At 48.0% G+C, this 27540-nt stretch overlaps 1 protein-coding gene across 1 annotated transcript in view; it reads right to left on the bottom strand.

Annotated features, from left to right (window-relative positions):
* The window catches only part of DLGAP2 (DLG associated protein 2), a 135507-nt gene that overhangs the window by 47485 nt on the left and 60482 nt on the right, over window positions 1-27540 (bottom strand). The window contains exons 4-5 of the mRNA XM_029226495.1: window positions 5943-6090; window positions 847-1066 (exon numbers count right to left, since the gene is read on the bottom strand). Of these exons, the coding sequence (XP_029082328.1) occupies window positions 847-1066; window positions 5943-6090 (368 nt within the window). The remainder of the gene's footprint in view (window positions 1-846; window positions 1067-5942; window positions 6091-27540) is intronic.

Here is a 27540-nt window from a genome sequence, read left to right as displayed (position 1 = left end):
TCGCCCCGAAGTCGTGCTCACTGTCTTGGCTTCAGACACACCCAGCTCCGTCCATGGCCTGGTGACACGGGCCCTCCCCCACTCTGGTCCCCAGTGCTGTCACCTGAGCCAGCTTCTCTCCAGTCCTTCCCAGAACTGTCCCTGTTCCCCCTACCCCACACGACCGCAGGTCCAGATCTCACACTCTTCGCATCACTGCTTGTGCCTGGGCTGCTTGGCTTGGCCTTTCTATGCGGCTCGGCGACTCTGATGCTGGCTGTTTTAGGGGTGCTTATTCACTGTGTTGTATAAATAACCATAGTGCAGTGATATTTAGTTTAGGTGGTAAATTTTCAAAGGGGTGGATGTGGTTTTCCCTAAGAACTGAAGGAAACTGTGACCTTGAACCTGCACAGCTCCGAAAAGATGAGTGAATTTACATTAACAATCGATTTGCCCTGCAGCACTGAACCGTGGTTATGCATCTCCTCACCAGGCCACAGAGACTCAGGCTGGACCTGCGCCGAAGGACCCTAGGAGGCATCGCACGTCAGCTGAGGCTTTCCTGCAATCTGTTAATCTTTGGGATTTGAAACACAATCACCATCCAAATTTTCCTATATAAAACTTTATGAAGACTCTACTTGAGTATTGTAAAGTACCTTGACAAGCAACAGATTTCACCCTAAGAAGAAGAAAGGTTATCTATGAAAGAAATGTTTCAAAACATCATTGCAAACAGGACCATGTCACAAGCGTAACTGGGAAGTGTTCAAACATTTGGAGGGTAACTTACACCCACTCCTCGCAGGACAGAGGTGGCACATGCCTGTACGTGCCCCCGGAAGGTCAGAGGGTGTGCCTTACCTGCCGAGGGTCTAGCAGTTGAGCTGACGTCAGAGGGAATCACCATGGGGATACGTTCATCGTCTTGGGAGTAACCAGCTTGAATGGCTCGGAGGTAACTGTGACTCCGCGTGCGGAAGCCTCCCGGGAGGTCCAGGGCATCCATGGCCTGAGACTCCACTTCACTGAAGACGGATTCACACACCGACTCGAGCTGCCCATTGACGTCCGCCTCGCTCATCTGGAACGACCGACAGCCCGGGTGACGGCGAGACCCAGCCGAGGTCATCACGGCCACGTCGCAAAAGAAAAGAGAGCACAGGTCACCCCCACCTTCACTTACCATCTTCCATTTTCAGCGTAATTAATGTGAAATCAGCACTGGGAATCGTTACGCTTGGGAAACAGCTTATTGTGTTATTTCTTACAAAACACTAAGGAAAACCGCCAACTCCCAAGATGTCCTTGAAAGCCTGTGGACCCCGAGGCAGAACTTTAAAGCATGGCTGGTAGTTACTACCAGCGCAAGAGAGACGGGGAGCTTAAGAGTTTCGCACACTGTTCACAACGTTAGTCTTCCCTCTTTCTCCGTTTCCAGGTGATGCCTTCGCGTCCTGGACTGTTTACAGCTCAGACAACCCCAGGCGTGGAGGCTGTACCCGCGAGACTCATGGAAACGGCTCAAGCTATCTCACGCTGCTTCCTCTCAGCGTCCTGGAAACTAGCGCCCAGCTCGGCAATGCGCTCACATCCTTGTCCCAGGAGAGCAGCACAGGCCCGTGTCCGGGACGGTGCTGCTGGGCACACACAGCACGGGTATCACCCAAACTCCGGCGGTGCCGTTTCCCTCCTTCAGTCTGGGATGGTAGTGCCTGCGCTTTGTCTGATGGTTCCGCAGGTAAAGTCATTATTTTCAAGCCTGAGATTTAATTTCCAGGTAGAGAGTCACCCTGGGAACCTAAACGTTCCAACTGTATTTAAAAAAGAGATGATCAGGCTTTGGCTAGTGGAGGGGTCGTAGGAGGTGTGCGCGCAGGGGCCCGACCGTCGGGGGAGCTGAGGGCCTCCGTGCGTGCAGCTGATGGCGGGACATGCCTTCTGAGGTTTCTAGGTGGGAACGCTCGTGTGTTTCCCAGGCGCCAAGTCTAGAGGTTTTAACTGGAAACCCAACAAAGTGACATAGAACACTAATGCAAGGTTAAAGAGCACGGGGTGGGGGAGGGATGGGAATTTTAAGAACGAAAAGCCCCAGTTGGGCAGGTGACGTGCAGCTGCTCCCAGGCCCAGGGTTCGTGGGCAGAGGCGGGGGTGGACCTGGGGGGCTGGTGTTTGCCCCGTGGTTGGAGGGGACTTGGATGAACGGCCCCGCCCTCACTGCTCCTGTATTTAGGGCCCACCCCCCGGGGGGCACCGTACACGTTAACACGGAAGCGTGTGTGGGGATGCCTGCGGTGACCCTGACACGGGAGGGCTGAGGCTCTGGGGGGCGTGGGAAGGTGTGAGTGGAATCAGGGCTCAGGCAGAGGCCACAGACGGGGCTCGCGGAGTGGCCCGGAAACCTGGGCTGGTCTCCCTGCGCAGGCAGACCCTGCCCTCCGACCCCCTCTGCTCCCCAGCACCCAGTGACCCCTCCCAGCCGTGTCCTTACAGCTGCCACGACCTGGTCACTGTCTCAGGCCAGCACGTCCATTAGTCATTCATTCCACTGCTTGAAATGTCACCCACAACTTCCTGAACACCCCCGGTTATGTTGACAGGTAAATTAAAAAGTATTGTTTTAAACACCAAATTAATCCTTTCCCTCTAATTGTTCACAGAGTAAAAGCAGGTAAAAGAATCAGATTTCCCCTTCAATAAGGAAGACACCTTCTGCCCACCTCTAATTTCACACTTGGGTATGGGTCCTGGCTTCTACCTGAGATGCTTTACCTGGCTCCCCTGCTTCTACCTGAGATGCTTTACCTGAATCCCCTGCTTCTACCTGAGCTTATTCAGGAGCTAGAATAATGGCTCCTTTCCTTTCACTGGACAAATCCCAGTGAGAACAGCCCATGGAGGAAGGTGCTGAGAGGGACTTAAAGGCGGGACTGCTGGCCCGAAGCCCAGGGTAAGAAAGAGAATCTTCGGGTTGTTCAGTCAGAAAAGACCAGAGAAAAATTAATGCGCGACTGCATCACCCGAGGGTGTCTGACGTCGGAAAGAGACACACAAATTCAGGGCAAAGACGAATGACGACACCCCACTACGATCGCCTTGGGTGCCTAGTGAGGGAAACGCATCTGAAACACTCGCACTGGTCTGAAATATGACATTTTCTGGAGTACAACTTCCTTTCAATCTAAGTTTTCCCTTATGTGGGATTATATCAAAAAGGCTCAGATTGTGTTATGTCATTTACGTCAAAGATCCACGTTAGACAACCTGAAAAAGCCAGAAACAGTCATGCTGCCAGCGTCCACCAGCTCCAGGATGCAGGATTTCGGTGGATCCCGCCCTTTCTGCAAACCCGCCTGCGCCCAGGAGCTTCTCCATCGGGAAGAGACACTATCGACCCTGCACGTGCATTCCACAAACGAGTGATGGACATTTCCGTGAGGACCATTCGGCCAATGCTTCCAGCTACAAAACTGATCAGTGAGGTTCTAGAAATGAAGGGGACTTTTTTTTCACCCAAACAAGTAGTTGAGAAGGATCTCAAACTGGTCTAGACAGGAACTGAAATGACCTGTTCTCTGAGAGCTGATTGGTTTACTAGCTTGAGGGAGATTTGGAAAAGTGGGTGTTTTGCTTGGCAACTCAAACCACAGCTCGGGCCCACTGGAAATGTCCCAGGAGGACGTTAAGCCAGTGCGGTAAATAACCAGTGTGGGCTGAAGCAACCAATTTCTTTTGTGAACTATAAACGCAGAAAAGCACTTAAAGTGCTTCTGGAGAATGTGGGCACCGAGAAACGAAAGAAGAGAAAATTGGGAAGATGGTGAGAAAGGTGACTGTCCCGTTGGTAGCAGAGAGGTCGACATACAGCTGGGGGCGGGTTCCTCGGGCATCAGGATGGATGACAATTCCAGAGCAAGCATGACGGTGAGGGTATGGGGGCCCTGGGACCGTGCGCACAGCTGCTAGGGGTGAAAAATGGGGCGGCCGCTGTGACAAACCATATAGAGTTTCCGCAGAAGGTTAAAACTAGAACTCCTGTCTGATGCAGCAACGCCACTTTTGGGTATACGTGCACAAGAACTGAAAACAGGGACGTGAACAGACACTTGTACACCCGTGTTCACAGCCGTGTTACTCACAGCAGCCAAGAGGGGGAAGCAACCCAAGTGTCTGTTGATGGACAAACACAATGTGGTCCGTTCACACAATGGAACATAATTCAACCTTAAAAAGGAAGCAAATTCTGAAACAGGCTACCGTATGGATGGACCTGGGGGAAAGTGAAATAAACTAGACACAGAAGGACACATACTGTATGAGTCCCTGGAGGCCTCAGATCCACAGAGACAGAAAGTAGACGGTGGGCAGGGGCTGGGGGAGGGGAAAGGGGAGTCAGTGTTCAGTGGGGACAGTGTCAGTTTGGGAAGACGAGAAAGTTCTGCAGATGGTGGCGGTGTTCGCCCAACAATGTGAATGTACTTAATGCCAGTGAACTGGACACTGAAGAGTGGTTAAGATGGTAAATTTTATGTTATGTATATTTTACCATAATTGAAAAAGGATGCGTGACAGAGAGAAGCTACGATCACACGGAAACAGCTTTTCAAAGATGAGAAAAAGATAAGAGACGACGGCAGGAGCTGACACGGAGGAAGACAAACGTCCTTCCTTCAGTGAGGGAGGATGCAGGGGGCCCCCCGCCCCCGTGCGGGTCTCCTGACATCCCCCTGCCCCGGCACCCGTCCTGATGTGTGCCGCCGCAGCCCTGAGCCTCCCGCGTTCCTGGGAAAAGGGAGCATCGTCAGAATTATCCGAATGGTGGATGAGCAGAAACAAAGTAAACGCAGACTGTCTAGGGACCGTGACCTCAGGAGATTCGGCCAGGCGGAGCCTCAGCACAGATGCCGCCCCAGGGGCAACAGGAGCAGCTCAGAGCCTCACTCACGCCCTTGGCCTCGGGACCTTTTTTTTTTTTGGCGGTACGCGGGCCTCTCACTGTCGTGGCCTCTCCCGTTGCGGAGCACAGGCTCCGGACGCGCAGGCTCAGCGGCCATGGCTCACGCGCCCATGGCTCACGCGCCCAGCCGCTCCGCGGCACGTGGGATCTTCCCGGACAGGGACACGAACCCGTGTCCCCTGCATCGGCAGGCGGACTCTCAACCACTGCGCCACCAGGGAAGCCCCTCGGGACCGTTTTGTCTTCCCGCCCAGGGAGTGGGCGTAGCTGTCCCGTCCCCAGAGCTTGCCCGCTCCCATGGCAATGGCCACATTGTGAATCCCAGGGCGAGACTGAAAATATTCCATCGCACTGGCCATACGTTGGGTCATAGGCACACTGAGAAGCAGGCAGCAGCGTGCACGAAGCGGCGACTAGGATGTGAGGGGTGAGGAGGGCCGGGTCCAGTGGGGAAGAGGGAGAAGGTCTGTAGGGACGCGGTGAGGCCCCCCGGCAGGTCCTCCTCTTCCATCTGGGGCCTCCGTCTCGCTCAAGCAGTAAGAAGCCAAGGGGGAGGTTTGGACACACCTGCCACCTGGCATCTTCAAAGCATAAGGGAGGGTGTGACCTTGCCGTCTTTCCTGGAGCTGAGAGGGTGTCTGTCCCCAGAAACACCAGCAAACTTGGGCAGCTGGCGCTGGGAGATCCTATGTGTCCCCTCGGGGTGGGACCCAGACCCTCCACATGGGGGGCGTGACACAGGGAAGGAGGCTGCTCAGCACGGAGTGGACGGAGGGGACGGAGGCCAAGACGGCCAGCTAGTCAGCCACCCCGGCTCAGAGCAGGTGGGAGAAAGAATGACAGAGCCATAAATGCAGCCCCTGCCCCCCGCAATTAACCTTATAATGTTCCCGGGGGCGCAACCAGGCCAGGATGACTCCAGGCTGGAATGTGCGTCTGCTCGCGGCCTGCGGCCCTGGCAGGGGCCGACTCAGGGCGGGGTGGGAGGGCGGAGGGACCCCACCTGGCTGACGCAGCTGGCCTGGCTGAGGGTGCTGACGGCCCGCATGTAGCTCTGGTTCCGGGAGCGGAATTTCGGGGAGCTGTAGTTGGCAGAGGGGTCCAGGCTGTGGCCGGCAGGCCCGTCGCTGACAGCTTGCAGGTAGCTCTGGCTACAGGAAAGACACGGAGAGAAGAGAAGAGGCTTCCGTGAGCATCGCCGCAGGGCCTGTGCGAGCATCGCCCGGAGGCTGTTACCAAACTTCGTCCTGCGGTGGACACACCTTTGCCTCATGTAAACATGCCTGACAGACACTCGCATAGATGCGATTTCCTCAAAAGCAACAGGGGAGCCTATTTACAAACTTGCTTTGAAACCTGACTTTTTATGATCAGGTAGTGACATCAGGATCACTCCACATAGAATAAAAAAGTGCTGAAAGCACAGGTAACTCACACACCATAAGAGTGAATTGGGGTCAAAAAACCATGAGAGTCTCATAAAAATCACGGTAGCTTTTAGCAACTTTACACACTCAGAAAAATAAAAGAAAAAAATCAAAGGCTTGCCTTCAGTTTTAACTTATGAGAAGTTGTGCAGATCACGCGATACAGGCAGAGAGCAGACTGAGAAATCAAATCCACATTTTGTTATCATAATGATCATTTTCTCTCAAACAGCTTTAAAAATCTATTTCCTCTGGTATCCCTTCTTGTTATTTTGCAAAATGTTAGAAGTACGGGAAAACCTTGAGGGTGTCTGGCATGTAGAAGGTTCGGCTTAGCTTACGTTTCTGACTAACTGAACTCCTTTCAGGTTTTGGTGACAGACTTTCCACAATATAGTAAGAATTCCTCTTATTTGACCCCAAACTGGAATAATGTGGACACAGATCATGAGTTTATTCTTCTTTCGTATTGCAGCTCACAATGGGAACATGAAATAGGATCAGTGCACAGGCCTGTGTATAAAAATCAGGTTGCTAATTCTGACTCTGTACTTGACTGAAGAATGTTCCCTTGTTTTTCAAAGTAAATTCTTGATGTAAATTGTTTTCTCTGTGCCTTACTTCTTTAGAAATGGGGCAGAAGAGAAAAAAATGGGCTCAATGAAAAGTTCTGATTAAGCAAAGCCCATTTCTTATAAAGTCATTACTTTGGGTAAAATTAATAATATGTATTTTTAGATATTAATAGAATACAATTTATATCATAACTTATTATAATAATAATTTTTGTTTTAAAACCAGGTGTATAACATATTCCAGCTCCTACCTTCCTTCTCTCTACTCAAAACAAAAAAACAAAGAAAAAAAAAGAAAAGAAAGGAAAGGGAATGGGAGAGAAGTGAGTGTGGAGCCAGCTCTGACCTTGGCTCGTAAAGGGTGCAAGCCCCTGCCCACGTCCTCGTCAGCCCCACTGCTCCGGGCTGGGGTCTGCACCAGCACGGCCGCGGGTCCCTTTGCGCCTCCGTGGGCCCGCAGCTGGAAGCAGGCAGGTGTGCGACCACCCACAGCGCCCACGGCCGCCACGTGGGGCGCAGGCTAGCTTGGACGTGACCTCGTCAGCCTCACCTGCACCGTGTTTAGTCCAAGGCCACCTGCAGGGGCCTGAGCATCGCGGCCTTGGTGGTGTGTGTGGAGGTGTGCTGCCCGGACCCTCAGGCTCTCGGCCTCATGTTTGTGTTTGCAAAAATGAAACCTTTCTGGGTTCCCCTCTCCTTCTGTTTCCTTGAATCGCTGACCTCACACTACGATTTCTACCTGTTAGCACTTTTAGCTTCCTTCCTTCCGATAGAAGAGCTTTCCCTGCTGAGTAACACCGCTCTTCACCGTTTCAACATTCTCAAATTGAAGTTCTGAGAATCTTTAAGAGAAGGGCTGTGTCTTCTTGATCTCTGTATCCAGATTTCCAGCCCACAGCCTGGCTCCGTGAGCTGGGGGCTGACTCAGAACTACAGCAAATGCCCCTTTGGTGGTGGCTGGGTGGGACCCACACACGATTCCATGTATTTGTGATTCTACGTTTCAAATACATTTAAAAAAACTCCCAACTATCTCCTTATTCCAACACAGGGTAGCCCCTTAAAGAAGAGCTTCCGCTATAGAAAGCTAATCAGGTTGTTTTCTTTTACAGACTCACAACAGTTAACGTTTGCTATACACTGTTATGCTGGATCCCTGCAAGCTTCTGACCCGGTACCAACCCATTCAGCGCTCGCGGGAACCCCACACGGTAGGGCCTCGTTGTGCAAACAGGCAGACCGAGGCGCACCTTGCCCAGGTGCCCCCGGGGCGAACGCAGAGCTACACTCCGGGGCCAGGCAGCCTGGCTCCGAAACTCACACTTTTAGCCCCAAGATTGCGGCTGGTGAGTCACAGGAGCAGACGGCCCGAGAGGTCTGGTCCTCTATCACCAAATGCTTTATTACACAGTTTAAAAAAAAACCCAACTGTGCCTCATTAGGGTTAATAGCACTTTCAACATTTTAATAGCTTGGCATCTTCTAATACTGCCCAGGAAGGCCAGCGACCCTCAGGAATCCCAGACCCCAGATAGATCAGGAGCTGAGACGGGGAGGAGAGTCGACGGTGGAGGGGCAGGGCTGCCGGGACCCACTGGAACCGGGGCCGGGACCCCAGGACCTGTCCCTCTCCCTCAATTCCTGACGACAGAGTTCTGCTCTTCAGAAATCCGTCTTCGGGAGTTGATACCATTTTGAAGTTCCCTTGAAGCCCCTCAGTTATACCCTCCTACTTCGACATCCCAGTTGTCAGGCGTGGAAATACATCTTCATGCATAGACTTTCCGGTGGCTCAGAAATTCTTAAGAGGAAACCATAGAACGTTTTCTAAAATAACATGAAACATTTTTTTCCAGGTTTTTTCCCTTTCAAATGATGCCCATGTTAGACAGTCATATGTGCGTAAATGAGATTGGAAACCTATTTTGGAAAGCTGTAAGAGTGAAAAGGAGTCGTACAAAAGAGGTTTCCTAGTTTTCTACTTCTTCCTTTCCCTCTGCAGACTGTGTCAGAGTTGCTTGCTGGATCACAGGCTCACAAACCTCTTCTGTGACTCTGGATCACTGTAAAAACAAATTCACGTAACAAAATACATGCCAGGCCTCTGTATTCAGCTATTCAGATCCACGTGGATATGCTTGAATATTTAGACAAAATAAACAATTCTCTTTTTGTCAACTTAGAAAAACAGTAAAGACTCTAAGTAGGTTGTATGAAGGAGAAATAAAAGTAAACAATTTTTTTCAAACTAAATGTGTTTATTCTAGATACAGAGGGCAACTTTACATCTTTATAAATGGAATCTGACTGGAATGGCGTGCATATATGACCACTGTCTTCACTGCATTACATGGAGAATGGAACATTCTAAACATCATTACATCATAGGGGTGTGAGAAAGTGTGTGTGTGTGTGTGTGTGTGTGAGATATAGATGTGTGTGTGCTACTCCTCCTACAAAATGGAAATTATTCTAATGTCTTTCAGCACGCACGTCACATAAGCTTGCAATTAAGTGATTTCAGAAAATTTTTTTTCCAGATTATTTCCATATTTAGACTAAAAGGGTCCTTTAAGCTTTAATTGGAGTCGCAGGAGATGAAGGTGTGCTTGTGCCCTAATTACACCATGCTGGGCCGGGGTGTCTGTTGGTGACAACGCAAGCGCTCAGACCCTAAAAGTGACACTGGAGGACCTGGCACTCGGGGCCTGGGGACAGCTGAGACCTTCCCGCCTCTATGGAGGCTTCTGAAACGGGTCAGGAAACAGGCTTAGAATCAGGTTCCTTCACCTGACTTGAAGGCTGGCGGGGCTCACGGAGGAATGGCTCATGTCACGTGGCTGGAAACGCATCCGGAGAGGAGGTGGCTGACGTCCGGGGTTCATTTGCAGCCCGGAGTCCGTGAACTTCCTATGCTCTGCCGAGGCTGCCCTCGCGTCCTGCACTTTCCCCTCGTGCCTCGCTCGACCGTTTGCACCTGCCGCTCTGATTCTGCTCCTCTGTTCCTCACGTGCATTATTATACTGACCAGCACCCCCTGCGGGGTAAGGCCTTTGTACCTTCCCACTAAATTCTGCAGATTTCCTCGAGCGGGTGCAAGGAAAAGCGTCAGGCACGGAAGACAGCAAAGATGGAGGAATAACTGCTGGATAAAAACGCAGGGCACCCAGTTGATTTCGATGTTCAGAGGAACAGCAAGTACCTCTTAATATCAGTATGTTCCAAACGTGTCCCAAATGGGATATCCCTATACTAACAAAATGCACTGTTGACCTGAAACTCAAATTTCACTGTTTGTCTTTCTTACATCTGGCAGTGCTACAACGGAGGTGTGCTCAGGGTCATGGTGTCGGGGACGCAGACGGGAGCGTAGGTGTTCCTAATGCACAATGTCTGGGAGTTTGGTAGAAACGTCTTAGGACACACCTGGGGGAGCTGACGGGGTGGGGGCTGCTCAGATGGGGCCCTCATTATTCCGGGTCAGATTTTGTCCGAACGAAACATTTCAACCGTTTGATTTTTTTGAAAAGAACAAACCTAGGTGAAGTCATCAAAAGAACATATTTTTTTCTAAAATAGAAATCAAGGAATAGAAAAATAAATACCACTACATTGTGATAAATTGAGACAAATTGATACACGTGAAATGCGCAGATCTCATATTCAGGACTCAGGGAACTCTGACAGTTTCTTTTCTGTAACCCTCACCCACGTGCTCATCGGCATTCTGGCTTGTCACTGTCCTCAAGCTGAGCCATTGTACTGAAAGTGAAGTGGTGTCTCGTTCAAGTTTACTCCCCATTTCCTGGATGACTAATGATGTGATGATCGGTTATTTGTACATCTCCTTTTGTGAAGTGACTTTTCAACTTTTGACCCCCGTTTTTAATGGGGTTATTTGTCTTTATAGCTTTGTTTTGTGGGAGTTCTTTATGTATTCTGTATTCAAATCCTTTGTCAGATATGCATTTTAAACATTTTCCTTCACTTTGTGGCTTGCCTTGTCCCCTCCTTATTGGAGTCTCTTGGTGAGCAGAAGTTTTAAATTGTGATGGTTAGACTCACTCTTCTGTCACATTGATATATTTTGTCTTTTTGAGTTTTCCTTATCCTGAGAGATTTCACCTCCTGCGGGGCAACTGGAAATGCCTGGAGATATTCTGTTGTCACAACTTGAGGGGGGGGTGCTGGGCAGAGGCAGAGATGCTACCAAAACTCTATCGTGCACAGATAGTCGTCAACTGAAAAGAGTCGTCTGGCCCCAAATATCACTAGTGCTGAGGTTGAGAAACCCTGGTCTATTCTGACACCAATAGCTCTCTGTCTTAAGGGCAGATGGTCTCCAACCCAAAACAGCATCATCCATATTCTTCTCCAGTGAGTGCACATTGGGCATTCATCAAAATAGACTATATTATAAAACAAACCTTAACAAATTTGAAAGAACAGAAATCATACAAAGTACGATCTTGGACCAAAATAAATTAAACTCGAAATCAATAACAGAAAGATTTCTGGAAAATGCCCAAATATTTGAAAGTTAGGTCTGCAGTGACTCAATTTCGATATGAAAACAGGTTCTGAAAAGCGACCTGTTTGGTCCATCTGATTAGACTATTTGATGTCCATGTGATGAGTATTTGTTCATCTTTATTGGCAAGGATTAAGAGATGAGCAGATTATCAAGACTCCTACATCTTTTGGTCAGACTATGTATTTTGGCAGAGTATGTGAAGAAGAGACTCAGTTTCTAACTGAAGAACTCTACCTTTTCTCTGTCATGCTGAAAAGCTGATATATAATACTATGTAGGTAATATTCCTCCCCTTAACTATGCCTTTCTTGGTTTTGTATATGTTGAAAGAGATAATATCTTTTGAGGAACTTTGGCATGGATTTGGTTTCAGTTGTTTTAAGGAATAATTAATGAAATGACTTTATCAACTTTCCAAACTTTTTTTAAAATATATGAATAAAACAGACCAAGGAGCTGGATCTCCTGCTATACTCACATGCCTGCTATCTATCAACTAAAGCTATCATTACCGTCTTGGACAAAGTGGCAAAAGATAAAATAAAATCTTTGTGTGAATTAGTCAGTAGGGTCTGACACATGCTCACAATGTTGCTGACTAGCATAGCACCTCAGTATTTCAGCACCTTAGTACAATAAATTTCAATCAGTCGACAATAAAGTGAGTGTTTCAACTAGAAAAAACAAAGACAAAACAAAACATCAGTCTTCTGAATTGGTTCAAAGAGGAAGTCTCAATGGAAATTTAAACCTGTCCTGTACAGATAAGCAAGGGGAGGGAGAAAATCTAGAACGAACCATGTTGTATTAGATTACAGTCAGAGACATCGGTATGAATTCATGTTCGGCTTGATACAGATGCAGATGGGTAGACAAAGTAAATGATTAGAGATATGAGCGTGTACCCCAGCTCTGCCTGCTGAGGGAGCCAGCACTGAGCACACCCAGTGCCCAGATCTTGGTTTCTAAACACCATTCTCCTGAAAGGCAACAGGGATCCTTGAAGAGACAGCTGGTTCCAGGGCTGGAAAAAATCAGATAGTGCAGGTTGTCTAACTTTGTTCTTCTTTGTCAAGATTGTTTTGGCTCTTCTAAGGTCCTTTGCATTTTCACACACATTTTAGAATCTTCCTGTCCGTTTCTCTAAAAAGTGAGGCTGCTTTGAATGGCATCGGCTTTGACTGAGGTTGCACTGAAACGACCTCAATCTGCAGAGAATTAACATCTTAGCAACATTGCAGTTTCCATCACAATTTCTCTCTCCATTTGTGTTGGTCTAATTACATGCATACATGCTACATGTATACGTGCACATCTCATACATATACAGTGAATTCACAGATAAATGTCTCACACAGATATCTAGCACATTCATAACACACTCCAGAGTGTATGGCTGCTTTCTGTAGCAGAGGTAGTTCTCCGGAGCTCCTACCTGGGGTGTTTTATTTTTACATTATGTGGTGGTGGTCTTTGTCATCTGTTTGGCTCACAGACGTCTCGGTCCTTTCGTTGTTGTTTGTTTAGAGAATTCGCCACTGTGACAGGCAGAGGTGGGCTCCTCTTGCAGGACTACACAGGTTAACTAGTTCCTTTCTCAGACTCCCCTGGAGCCGGGGGAAGGGCACATGACCTACGCTCCTCTGATGAGATGCATTCCCCCAGACCTGGGTGAAAGCCAGGATCACGAAGCAGAGTCCACGCTAACGGCGGTATCTCGTTTACAAGGTCACGTGGCCGGGGTTCAGCCCGTGGGTGTCAAACCGAGAGGTGTCTGCACAATGGGGCTGGCAGGCACTGGCTTCACTATGGCAGTTCCTCCCAGTGAGGCTCTTTCCCTGCTGGAGATCCTCCCTTATTTTCCCATACATGTCCCTTCTGCTTATTTTAAGAGCCCGCTGTTGAGTTTATGACCCTCTAAGCCCTCTGTGTGATGATGAAACTGTGTTTCATGGATGCCGAGTATTCCAAGTGGCAGCTGAAGCCACACCTGGATTTTTACAGAGAACAGCGTCCCCCAGGGTCCCTCTGGCTCCACTGAAAGGCTCCTGGGGTCCATTTTACTGAAAACACCGTTGATCCCAAGACCCTCTAAGGCACATATCACAAAACTGGCCTTACTACCCGTATTTGTATTAGAAATTGCTGAGTGTAACCAGAATAGAAGGTATCCACTTAAACCTCTGACATTCAGCATTTCTGAGGTTTATTCTTTGAAATTCAATTTGCTAGCATCTTTCACTACAATTTATTTTTCCAAAGAGACACAAAATAGAGGTCAATATTAGTGAACTGTGTACGCAGAGTCCGTATAAACAGAGAGGAACCCAGAGGCCTGCAGACCAACATCATCAGTAAGGACCACAGCAGAACAACCTCTCTGAGGAGATGTTTTTCGGTGTCAAAATGCTCTCCCCAAATATGTTTACCCAGCAAAATGAGTCATTCATCTAACACACATTTATTGGGCACCAAGGACAGAAACAAGATGATTGAATACTCGCCCTTGTTCTCAAGGAGCTTGCTGGGGGGCACATAAATTTTAATAGAATTCGATTTTCCAAAGGATATATTTAAAGAGACCCAATGTCTTTTGAAAAATCCTCTTCTTTTCCATTCAAATTGCCTTATAGTTCAACTTATAAAATGTATTTTAAGGAAAAGGTGGCACTATTGCTCAAAGGATTATGAACTAGATTCCACGGTAAGGAAAGCAGAGAGATTAAAAAATCAGAAAGAACGACAAGTATTAAGGAAAAGCTCCAATTATTTATCTTTCACGTTATGACACTCTAGCAGCACCAATGCTCTTGTTACAAAATGATGTGCCTGTAAGCCTCCAGAGATGAAAGCATAAATGGATATAAATAAGAAAATTAAAAAGGTAAAATGAGGGATACATTTTATACAAACATATTTATATTTATACATACAGCACAATATAGTATAGAATACATTGAAAATTTACATTATTAAGTAGATGAGGTTCAGCCAGTTTAAAAACAGTCTGGGAGCACAATAGCCAGGACATGGAAGCAACCTAAGTGTCCATCGACAGATGAATGGATAAAGAAGATGTGGCGCATATATACAATGGAATGTTACTCAGCCATAAAAAGGAACGAAACTGAGTTATTTGTAGTGAGGTGGATGGATCTAGAGTCTGTCATACAGAGTGAAGTAAGTCAGAAAGAGAAAAACAAATACCGTATGCTAACACATATATATGGAATCTAAAAAAAAAAAAAAGGTTCTGAAGAACCTAGGGGCAGGACAGGAATAAAGATGCAGACGTAGAGAATGGACTTGAGGACACGGGGAGGGGGAAGGGGAAGCTGGGATGAAGTGAGAGAGTGGCATGGACATATATACACTACCAAATGTAAAATAGATAGCTAGTGGGAAGCAGCCGCATAGCACAGGGAGATCAGCTCGGTGCTTTGTGACCACCTAGAGGGGTGGGATAGGGAGGGTGGGAGGGAGACGCAAGAGGGAGGAGATATGGGGATATATGTCTATGTATAACTGATTCACTTTGTTATAAAGCTGAACTAACACACCATTGTAAAGCAATTATACTCCAATAAAGAGGTTGAAAAACAGAAAACAAGCAAACAAACAAAAAAAAACAGTCTGGAAGCTCCTCAAAAGGATACATCTGATGTTCCCAAATGACCCTGCAGCTCCACCCCCAGGTATGAGAGAATGAAGATAAGCGTCCATATAAAAACTTGTGCAAGAATGTTCACAGCAGAATTATTCATAAGAGCCCCAAAGTGGAAACAACTTAAATGTTCATCAAGTGATGGATGGATAAATAAACGGTGATGTAGCCACATGATGGAATATCATTCAGCCAGAAAAAGAGAGGAAGAACTGACACCCACCACAAAGTGGAGGAACCTTAAAAACATGCTGAGTGAAGGAAGCTGGACACACAGGGCACGTATTGTAGGATTCCACGTCCATGAAACATCCAGAACTGGCAAACCCGCGGAGACACAAAGCACATTGGTGGCTGTGGCTGGGGAGGGATCTGGGGAGTGACTGCCGGTGGGTGCGGGGCTCCTTCAGTGTGAAGACACGTCCTGACATTGATCACAAGGACCTCTGTGAATATACTACAAGCCACTGAATTGTATACGCCAAGTGGATGAATTGCATGATCTATAAACTATATCTTAGTAAAGCTGTTAGGAATCAGACAAGGAAAGGACAATATTTAGTTTTCTGTCACTTGTCAATTGAAGTGAAATGTATGTCCACAAGGATGATTTGGGAGGAATTTTCCAAAGGAAGCTGAGGCCCCACCCACCAGTTCACGGTGTGTTCACGGGCCCTGGGCATCACCGAGAGGGGAGGGCACAGGTGACCACAAAACGGTTTCATTGTGCTCATCGCCTTTGAGGCTGTCTGTGATTCTCTGGGGAAGGGACGACAACCCACTTACTTCATGAAGGCAAGGGGATCCTTCCTGAGAGGGGACCCAGGGCCCAAAGGTCCCAGAGCAGGCGCTACAGATTCTGCACAAAGATCGCTACCTCCAAAGCCTGCACGTGTTACTTTAGTTTTATACATATATTTTAAAACATTTGCAATGCATTATTACAACTGTGTGATAAAATAATATTTCAGAAGAATACAAAACCGTGCAACGGTTTCTCTCCAGAGCAGAGAGCTGCCAGCTTTGGTTCTGGCGCCATCACTGACCCAGGGCCTCAGAGCCAGCACAGGGCCTCGTGCTTTGTTTCCTCCCTTAGATGAGAGAACTTTAAGTCACAGGGCTGGGGGTGGTCGCTGAAATGGAGCAGAGCGCAAGGTCTCAGATTGCTAAGTGGAAAAATCCTACCCTGAAGCGGCATCTTAGGCAAACAAGGATGGGGAAAGTTTGTAAAGCTAATGGAAAAAGTACAGGCTGGTCTCACTAGACGGTCCGATTGGTGCAATCGGGAGAAATGCTTGCCACCATCCGCTTTCTGAGCTGTGAACAAAAAGACCTCATGAGGATATGGAAATGGCCTTCCTTCTCCGGGTTGTGATAAACCTTCTACTCTGAAAGGACCTGCACATCACCATCCACGTGACCGGAGACAAACACAAAAGGAGGGCTTTCAGCTTCACCTTAACATGAGCCCCCCAACCAACCCCTGCAAAGAGGGAGGGGCTGCGGGCCGAGAAGAGCAGAGGTTTGCAGCCAGGGGACCTGGGTCCGAGGTCTGAATTTCCCTCTGTCCACCCTCGCAGTGTGAGGCTGAGCGCGTCGCCAACGTGCTTGACCCAGACTTTCTCCCTGTGACAACAACCAGCCCAGCCCCACGCACTTCAGGGTCGTGCAAGCGGTTCAGTGACTCGGGCCGCGGCAAAGGTTCAGAGAAGCTCGCTGCCGAGTCATGACCTCCATCCCAGTTCTCTTACCAGAGCTTCAAAGACAGAGGCGACCGCAGTATGTACCTCGTCACACCACGAGCCCCGGTACAGAGTGTCAGGCTTCCCTCCGGCAGTGCTGGGCAAGGGCTCCGCTCAGCGACTATTCTCGAGACCCTCGCAGGGGAATCTTCCTCTGGCCTGAGATCCTTTCATTGCTATTTACATCCACACCTTCTTCTATGTTTGAGATGGTTTTTTAAGCAAGTACAGAGCTTTTTTCTTTATTAAAATTTCTGACAGTTGCCGGTTTATAGTAAAGGCTAGTGTCGGGGCAGCAGGAAAACATCCATTTAATGGTCTCACAAGTGCTAACCTGTATCACAATCCCCTGGGGGCTTGCCAATAATGCAGATTCCTAGATCACATTCCCAAGATGGATTTAAGGGTGGGGTCAACCCCAAATCCAAATTTTAATAAACATTCTAGGTGATTCTATGCCAGGTGGTCTATGGACCAGCCCTCACTGTGAGAAACGCAGGTCTACTTGGATAGAAGAAGAGGGGACCCCACTGAGGGACCTTTTGGAGAATCTAGATGTTTATTTCATCCACAAACAATAATAAACACACTCTTGGAAAGTCTTTCCGCTAGTGCTGGGAGACGAGGTTTGTATCTGCGTGACGGGCAACCGCCGAGCACTTAGAGCTGGGCCCCCAGGGCACAGTTCACTCAGCCCTGCTTCCTGGAGAGAAAGCCTGAACCCACACAGATGCTGACCACCTCCGGTCAGAGTCCAGAGCGTCTGGTCACCGGTGTGGTCGTTGTTTAAACATCTCGGGCACCCCTGTGCCAACTCTGCTCTGAGCACTGAGAGTGGTGACGTGTGACTGTGGAATCCCTGACACAGGGCAGGTGGGGATGCAGAAATGGGGCCCTGAGGTCCTTGTAGGGCGGGGAGGCAGGGTCGGGAACTCTTCTCTTGGAGGAGACTCGAGTGTAGTCATTGCTCTGGAGCTCATCAGACATTAAACAGTCACGTGTTGACTGGCGTATCCTGCCCGGAGAACAATGAGGGAACGTGCAGCCCGGCTTAGAAGCATCCTAACCCTTTCCCAGGCCTGGTCCCTTAGACAAATAATCACCAAGACAGGACGTATTGACTGTTCAGCCCTGAGCTGGGCTCGGTGCCTCACCCGAGGGCGGGGAAACAGGACACCAGATCAGCGACGTGACGCTTATACTGATGTCATCGCCCGGCCCAACGGTTTTACCAACGGCCAGGACATTAGGGGTGTGGGTCAGACAGACCTGCGCCTTCAGGAAAGGCGCTCTCGGGGCCTGTCCGAGGTGGCGTGCGGTCCAGTGACCAGCTTTCCGAGTCCCTGCTACGTAAACATTGAGAAGAAGCCTACCAAATGGGACAAAACGAGCACTGCTGGTCGGGCTAACCAACCTGTATGGCTTATAGGTAATGGCGGTCCCTTAGGGAGTTAATTCCATTAACATGCTAACTGGTACATTGGATGAATACCTTACCACTGATTAACTTGTTACCTATGTATTTAACTACTATACCTCTTGGGTGCCACCACGCTGGGCACAGACGTGAAACACAGAACTCGCCTGCATGTGCACGGAGCTCACGCTCTCGGGGGGGAAGAGACTGCACACAGACGATGATAATCGACGCTAACTAAATACCTTTGGATCGTGGTGATCAAAGAAAAGTTAAAGTCCACATTCAATGACTCCAACGTACAGTTGGCAAAAGGAAGCAAGATACTGGCAGTGTGGAAGAAAATGGAAAACCCAGAGAATCTGTGAGTGATGGGTGCAATCAACCAGCCGTGGAAACAGCTGGCCGCCCTGGGAAGCACTGCTACGGGTCCAGCACCCGTATCGTAATCGTTTCTGGATTATCCAGCACAGTTACTGCAAGGACGGTGACTTTCTCAGAAATTCTGCTGTCTCACACGCAGAATCTGACTGTTTCTTGCTGTGGCTTTTTCTGCCCTGCTGTGGCCTCCATCACCTGAATCAGGAAGGCTGGTTACTGTAGCATGACTGGTCTCCCTGCCTCTGCCCTTGCAGCTTCTCCAGGCCAACTTCAACCCTGGAGCCAGCGTTCCTGCTGACAAAGAACTTCTCCTTGACAGGCTTCGGTTGGGCCCCTCCGAGCCCCGGCCTCCTGACTCTGCCCCCAAAGAGCCCAATTTTAGGGAGAATCCAGCCAAGTCGGAGTAGCCAGCATCCCTCACCCGATATCTGCTCACTCCCGGTTCCGATGGGGTTCCCTGTGCCCCACTCTCCTCCAGGTGAGGTCTGATCACCTGCCCGCCTGCAGCAAGAATCCTATAAGGTGCGTTTGGCCAGAATCCCTGAGCCCTGATGTTTCCTCTTGGAGACTTTCCGTCCGCGACCCCACCCTGCTCCCGGGCTGGAACCCCTGCTTGTCCTTGTGTGTTCACAGTTGGGCCTGGTCCCTCTACCCCTGTAATACCCATCGCAGTGGTGGCCACACCCACCGTGATGGCTCTGGACAAAGTCGGCCTCACCCTTCTAATCAGGGTCATGGGTGACTTTTCTCCCTAAGGCTGTTAAGACATGAATTAGATGACTTCACCTATCTGCTCAAACCACTGGCTCCCTCTGCCCCCGAAGTAACGCGGCAATGATCGTGCGGATGGTGGGGCCCCGCTAACCTGCCCTCCCACCCAACCTATCGCCCCTCGCCTCTCTGACAACGTTTCCCCTCCTGGTGACTTATTCCAGCCTCACCGGACCCTGCTTCTCCCGTGACTCTGCAGCACGCCCCGCTCCCCACCAGGAACTCAGACATCCTCTCAGAGGTCCTCATGCCAACACCTGCGCCTGGCTGTCCCCTTCCCGGGAAGCCCACCCTGATCAGGCCACTTCAACTGCAACCCCCTCCCCAAGCCACCCACATATCCACACTCGCAGGCCTACCAGACCCCCAGACTCGGATCAGTTTTCCCTGTGGCACTTCCCGCCTCTAACATGCGATGCCCTTCGCTCATTTATTACTGACTAGTTATCACGTGAATGGTGTGTCTTCCTCTGTTGCACACTAAGGACCACGAGGCCTGGGATTTCCGTCTGTTTTGTTCATTATGTTTCTAAAGCACCTAAGCAGTGCCTGACACCTCACAGGAGCTCGGTATCTGCTTGACGGGAAATGAACAAATGCCCTGAACTGGACTGGGCAGTGCCAGCCTGGATGGGCCATGGCCGTCCCTGCCTGGCTGGGGAGGGTCTGGATGCAGCCAACACACAGCAAAGCAGGAGTGAGTCTGCAGGGTTGCTGCCTGGACCTCTGCGGATGCAGGCCTCAGGGTGTCTCCAGCCCTGGACACTTTGGTTTTATCAGTCAGCACATTCCCCACTTTGCTTGAGCCTTTCACCTTCAGAGCTAAAGATCCTGGATCAGACATGACCTCCAAGCAGTGATGTGCAAACGGATGGCGGAATTGCTGAAGAAAGACCCGATTTCAGTGACATTTACCAGCCACAGCATATCATTAACTACAAACAACGTTTTGCAATAATTTTGAACCTACAAAAAGTTCCAAGAATATTGCAGAATGTTTCCATACACCTTCCCCCACCTCTCCTTAATGTTCACATCTTACATAATGGTAGTATAGTCAGAAACACCAGGAAATTGGAACTTATTAGAATTTGACCAGTTTTCCCACGAGTGGTCTGTTCATGGTCCAGGATCCATCCCAGGCTGCATTTGGTTGTCCTGGCTCCTGAATCTCCTCCAACCTGTGACGATTCCCCTGTCCGCCCTTGTCTGTCATGACGGATCTTCGGAAGAGTGTTCATCACTTACTATGTAACTATCCCCTCACTTGGGGTGTGGACTTTTTCCATCATCAGGTGGAGGTGATGCATTTCTGGTGAGAACCCCTCAGAAGCTTGCTCTGTGCATCGTATCCAGGGCGTATGATGTCTTTGCATCTCAGAGGGTTGATGTCAACCCTAATTACCTGGTTAAGTGGGGGAGGGTCCTTCTGGTTCTCCACTGTGACATTTCTACTGTTCCCTTGATAACTAATACACGTCTTGAGGCCAAGCAGACATGAGCCTTCGCTCGCCCATCGGTCACTCTTGCTGCGTCAGTTAACGTGGCGGTGCCGGCCCAGGCGTGCTTTTCTTTCCCCTAATCCTCCTATGTTAAAACTTCTACTGCAAAAAAGCACTATCCTGCTTCCCCATCATTTATTTATTCAGTGCTTTGGAAGTATCAGTATGGACTCACGGGCGCTTCTTTTGTGGATGACAATCCAATACTTTTATTATTTCTTCTGTGGCTCAAACTGTCCTAGTTTTGGCCACTGGGGCTCCTTCAGTTTAGTCTGTGTCTTTCTGACATGTCCCCACCATGCCCACCCCTCCACCAGGCCCAGAAGACAGAGAGAGCGGGCACTCGGCAGGTAGGCAGCACCGGGTCTGGGAGGTCTGGTCTCTTACCTGGTCACCAGGACTGCGGGGGCCACTCCTCTCCACCACTGTAGACTCAGTGTGTCCAGGCTGGACTCAGCACCTTCCCGATGTCTGCTTCTCCTGCCCCCTCTCACTGACTCACACCCCCAGCCCCACCCAAGTTGCAGCCTTGGGGGTTCGCCTGTGCCTGCTCCTGTGTCCGGCTCTGTCCCTAACGTGTACCTCCCAACACATTTTCTCCACCCCGACTGCCATCACTAAGGCAGCCCCTGACAAGTCATCTGGATTTCCTCATAGACACCTAATTCTGTCCACCCAGACAGACCGATCTCTCTAGAATAGAAATCTGCTAGCCTCCTTGAAATCTTCAGTGGCTCTGTATGACCTTCAGGAACCATTTTTAAAGACAATTATTAGCCTCACAAAGGAGCTGAGCGGGACACAAAGTTACAGTAAAAATTATCTCTAATAACCACACATAATTGGCCCCAGCTAAAACTTCCTTATAAGCAATTCCATCCATCAAATATTATTAAGCACCTACTCTGTGTCAGGATAACGAAGACGTGTTCTGTGCTCTCAGGAGACTTAGAGGGAAGTCTGGTAACGGAGGCCACGTCGAATAAATAAATTCCACCTCAGCTGGTGTGCGCAGAGGACGGGGTATGTAGGGAGGACACATTCTGTTCTACCCTGCAATCACTGCCTTTGTTCCAGTATTTTCCCTACTAGCACCTGAGATTAAATGCCACTGAGGCAGTTAAATACGTATTTCCATTTTTCTCACTCCATTATATTTTCTGACTCTTGATTTTATAGGTTAAATATTTGATTACCTACCACTGTATAAAATAAGAGGTACACGCTACTTAAGAAGAAAGAGTTCTTTGACTATTGCAACGTTTAATGACAAATGCTGGATTTAATAACTATTTGATACTCACTGTACAAACGTAAGAATCAATAGTAGAATCTACTATCCTGTCGTGATAGGAGATAATCACTAAATGTACCTCCATTTGAAATAAAAATAAGAGTGTAACTGTACCACAAAGAGATCATAAATGGGGTCCCAGTCAGCTAGCAATGTTTGCTGAACATTCACTGGATGACAATTACAGGGATAATAAAAAGAAATGAGCATACACTGTCATTCAATTTAATCAAGAAGTAGAGAAAAACACAGAAGATAAAAAAGAAGAATTATGACATCAACTGTGCAGGAAAATGACAGATGGAAAACTCTCAGTATGGGAACTCACCCGATGCTGGGAAGGGGGCCCGATGCTGGGAGGGGCATCCGTGCTGGGAAAGCCCTTGACTGTCTGGACCAGGGGTATGTTGGAGGCTCCTTTTCCAAGTACTCCTTGTGGTGTTGGACTTAGAAGTGATTTTAGAGAACTCCAGGTAAGTAACCCTCAAATGCTCATCCCTTTCACTCCATCATGGAAGAGGTTCCCTGGTGACAACACCAAGCCACAACTACTCCCAATGACACGCATCTCTCCACCAGCATCTCTTACTGTAAGTCTCATGTAACATGAGCCTTGGAGACACAAAATGTGGGAATACTACTGGGAATAAATTTCATTTTATGGCTTTAAAATCCACATAAAATTATAATTCCATTTGCAGTTGAAAAGTCTAATGAAGTCACTGAGCATAAATTTATTACTATTGTAACTTTACAACACAAGAAAATTCATTTAAATGCAGTGTTATTATTGGAGAGACAGTAATTACAGGTTACGAGGGGGCTTAGAAGACAATACAACTGATTTTCAATATCTTTTCTTATTTTAACATTAATATATGCTTTTGGAAAAAGTTTAAAAATATTAAAAAAAAAATAAAATTCAGCTACAAATCCACCACCCAAAGATAACCATTACTAATATTTTAGCAACTTCCTTTTTTTTTTTGGCTGTGCCACTGTTTTTCAGGATCTTAGTTTCCTTACCAGGGATTGAACCTGGTCCAGTGGCAGTGAAAGCGTGGAGTCCTAACCACTGGAGTGCCAGGAAATTCCCTAGTGACTTCCTGTATTAGTTTTCCACTACTGTGTCTGATGGTTCATTTTACGTATCGACTTGGCTACACTGTGGGACCCATATATTTGGTCAAACAGTATTCTAGATAGTGCTGTGATGGTTTATTTATTTATTTTTTGGGCTGCAATTAATATTTAAATTGGTGGACTTTGAGTAAGCAGACTGCCCTCCATTATATGGATGGGCCTCATCTAATCAGTTGAAAGTCTTAAGACTAACCTCCTCGGGAAGAGAAATTGTGCCTCCAGACTGTCTTCAGACTTGAGCTACAGCCTAAATTCTTCCTTGACCCTCTAGCCTGTCAGTCTGCCCTGCAGAATTTGAACTTGCCAGCCTACACAATCATGAGAGCCAGTTCCTTACAGTTAATCTCTCTGTCTCTGTCTCTCTCTCCACACACACACACACACCCTATGTTTCTGGAGACCCGGACTAATACACTGCATAACACATTACCATAAATTCGCTGGCTTAAGGCAACACTCAAGGGTTAGCTCACATCAGAACTGTAGGTCACAGTCTGGCCCGTCATGACTGGGTCCTCTGCTCACGGTATCGCAGACGGACACCAAGCCTCCAGCCAGACTGAGTTCTCACTGGAGGCTCTGGGAAGAATGAACATAAGTGTTTTTTTGATACATATTGCCAAATTTCGCAATAAGAGAGATTTTAAAAACACTTTTAACCATGATAAAATGATTATTTCAAAAGCAGTTTAGCTCATCAAAACCTCACTTTTTAAACTCTGTGAAAATGATTTCTGTCATTTAAAATTAACTGTTTAGTTTTAGATGCCTAGTTAATATCCTGGCACTCTGTACATTTATTCATTTATTTACTTGATATCTTATTTACACACCCAGCCCTTAACATACACTTACTTATTGGATGAACAAATAAATGAAGAATTCATATATTAATTATCATACACCAAGGAAGACGATGATTTCAATAGACTAAATCATCTTTACTACATTTGGGAGAACTGCATATAATGTGACTTAGTAAAAGTCACTGCTGCTTCAGGTTTACTATTCGGCTTAATTTTATTTAATTTTGCACCCAGATCTTACAGATTTGCCTCTCTTTGCTCTAATCTCTTTATTCAGTGCATTCTCTGGAAACAGTCAGTGCTTTGACAGCCACTGGCTTCTGGTTTATTAACAGAAAGCCCTGTCTGACCTCTCACAAGTGCTCAGCTGATCCATCTGTGTGTCACTGTTAGACGTTTGAAGTCCACAGAGGTAAAGACAGTGACTTGTGTTTAAAGAGTGATTGCTTTCAACACTCTTCACTGTTCAAGTGTGACAAATTCTTTGTCCATTATGCTATCTGAACTCCGGCACTCAGCATGGGGTGAACTGAGGAAACGTCCTCAGCTCTGTGCTGGAAAGCACATGTCACACTTAGATGAATGGGAGCACAAAGGCCAAAAGTAGCTCTGCGGTAGACTGAAGAGTGAGTGAATGCATATGCAGCCGTGAGAGTGACCGGGAATGACGACTTTTGGGGGAATCGAGAGCTCATACAATGAGAAATGGGAAGACATTGGAAAAAAGAACAATATTTTATCTGTTTCTCTAAAATCAAGTTCCCTGCCCAAAGGGCTGGAAAGGAAAGGTGGTCAGTATTAAAAACTCTACACAATACTTAAGTTTCAAAAAGTAATTAAAAGGAAGAAAAATAGTTACTAGTGGCTACTACATTTATCCTAGTAAGTTGATCTTTCCTTCATTTAATTCATTCAAACCCTTGATCAAGGTGAAAATCAAAACAAAATTGCAGACTATCCAGAAAGTAGGGACAACAAAAGCATCACCTATCAGGGTATGTGTGAGGCAGGTATAGGTACACCCTTAGGGGTATTCATCATAGTCTTAAACACTTTCACTACTAATAAGCATTCAGCTGAAGGACGAGAGAAATAACAAGTTAGATCTAAGGAAACACAAAGAAAAAATTAACAATAAGAGCATAATTACTGAATTAGAAAACAAGAAAACAGTAGAGAATAACAACTCAACACAGAGCTGATTCCACAGTCTGAGAATCAAAAGCTGAGGATTTGCTAGAGAAACAATCAAAATAAATGAAGAGGTGTGAGGGTGAGATCCTGGTGACATCCATGAATAGAGACAGAAAAAGGCCACAGTGCTGTACAGGTCCACCTTCCTTCACAGGCAGACGCCTGCGGAGTCTGCAAAGCCTGCAGTGGGATTGCTTCGCCAGTGAGTGGAGACCTGAGGGGCACAGCGCCAGGTGTCCCTTGGTCCCTACCTCCTGTTCAGTCTCTGATGAGAGACATTTTCAGCTACCTGGGAAGCCAGGAGGTCGCACTCTTCAGAGCTGCAAATACACACTCGCAGTGCTGGCAACAGCTTTAACGTGACCTGGCACAGAAAAAACCCCCGTGGTTTCCTCCAGCTGAAATGGAGGGTGTGGAAGTCACCAGACCATGGGTAGCAGTGGAAACTGTGAAAGAGAATACTTCTCCATGGAGCATATGGTTCCCTATTCGTTGAAGATTTGCACACTTAAGGTGTGTGATATTTTCAAGGAGGCTAGCATCTGGTCCTTTTGGGACTAATTATTAGAGAGTTTAAGGAGTTGAGTGAATGTGAATGGGCTTTCACACATCTTTTCAACTTATAAGTTTTACTTTTAGAAACTTTAAAAATGATGATTTTACTGGTGCCCTTAATAGCAGTTCACTTATTAAGTTGATTAACAATGATCCCTGACTAGGGATTCATAAGAAGTCAGTTTTCTTCATTCATTCAGTGTGTATGGGGCCCTTATAAAATGCCACACAGTGAAGATACGATGGCTGTTATAGACAGGACATCTCTCTGTTAGGGAAAGCAGACACGCGTATGGCAGAGGCAAGGGCGGAGGACTCGGGAAGCGCCCGGCAGGGCACTGACTCAGGAAGACCCCCAGAAGGAGGGAACCCTGAGCTGGTACTGAAGGGTGAACAGGAGCGCGGAAGTGTGAGCCGATGGTGCAGTCAGGAGACTGCAGGGAGTTCAGCAGGGCTGGAAGGCAGATTGCCAGGAGGCTTGGGAAGGGTGAGAAGAAAGGCTTGCCAAGCTGCGAGGGGCTGGAGGGTGAGGGATCTGCCCTGGGGCTCAGCCAGGTGCCCTGGGTGCGAGGATGCTCAGAAACTGGACGCTGAGGGGAGACAAGCCTGTGATACACTGGGCCTGGGGTCGGTATGTGAGAGATGCTAGGAGCTGGCGGGGGGTTTTGCCAAATTCAAAAGGGAGCCACACATCAGGAAAGAGCAGAAAAGTCAAGATTGATGGGCCTAGAAATGGGGAAAGTGGCCTTGCGGGATGCTCAGTGAGCTGTTCTAGATGGATCCTGCACGCCCTGTGCCTTTCGGGGTTTCTCGGGTTGACCCCACTGTGGCCCCGAAGCAGACCTGACCCCTCCCCAGCAGCCAAGGGGCACGACCAGTTACTACCGGCCAGTGAATTCCAGGAGAGTCACAGGGCAGGTGTCTAGGTCATCGAGATGACCAAGTCAGTGTACATCTGGAGAAAAGGAAGCTCCCTTCTCCGAGCGCACGTGAGGAGCCAGAGGGCCCATCTGAGCGCATCTTCCCAGCTCTTCTCCGGCGCTCACCTCCCAGCCGGGGTTCTCTCCTGTGACTCATTCGATCTCCTCTCCAACCAGCGGCCAAGGGGAATGTCTTATGTTGCCTGATGTGAACCAGCAAAAAGGGGGTGAGGCTGCAGGGCTCTCCCCTCCTCCTGTCCCGGATTAATGTTTATGCCTCGCCACAGAGGAGCTGCTTGCACACACTCCATTTTACCGCCCTCTGTTTTTGATTTCGCAGGATTGGGTTTTCCAGTTCTGGTTCAGTTGCCCACTGTCAGCATCCCTCCCTTTCCGCACAGCTCTGGGCATGGTGGCAGGCGCACGGTCCTGTAGCTATCATCACAACGCAGATATGGAACGGTCCTTTTTTTGCACAGCCCCAGATGTCTGTCTGTCCTCGTACTAACCCATATTCGTGCCTGAAGAACTTCCTTTAATATTTCTCCTAGTACAGGTCTGATGGCAATGTTTTTCTCTGCTTTTGTTTTTGTGAAAAAGTCTTTATTTCACTTTCATTTTTGAAAGATACTTTCTCTAAGTCTAGAATTCTGGGTTAATAGGTTGCTCTTTTAAT

The sequence above is a fragment of the Monodon monoceros genome, unplaced genomic scaffold (assembly GCF_005190385.1).
Source record: "Monodon monoceros isolate NGI ecotype Baffin Bay Population unplaced genomic scaffold, NGI_Narwhal_1 Super_Scaffold_17, whole genome shotgun sequence".
In the NCBI taxonomy this organism is placed as follows: domain Eukaryota; kingdom Metazoa; phylum Chordata; class Mammalia; order Artiodactyla; family Monodontidae; genus Monodon; species Monodon monoceros.
The sequence above is the reverse complement of the archived record's forward strand: the minus strand, read 5'-3'. Positions and strand labels throughout refer to the sequence as shown.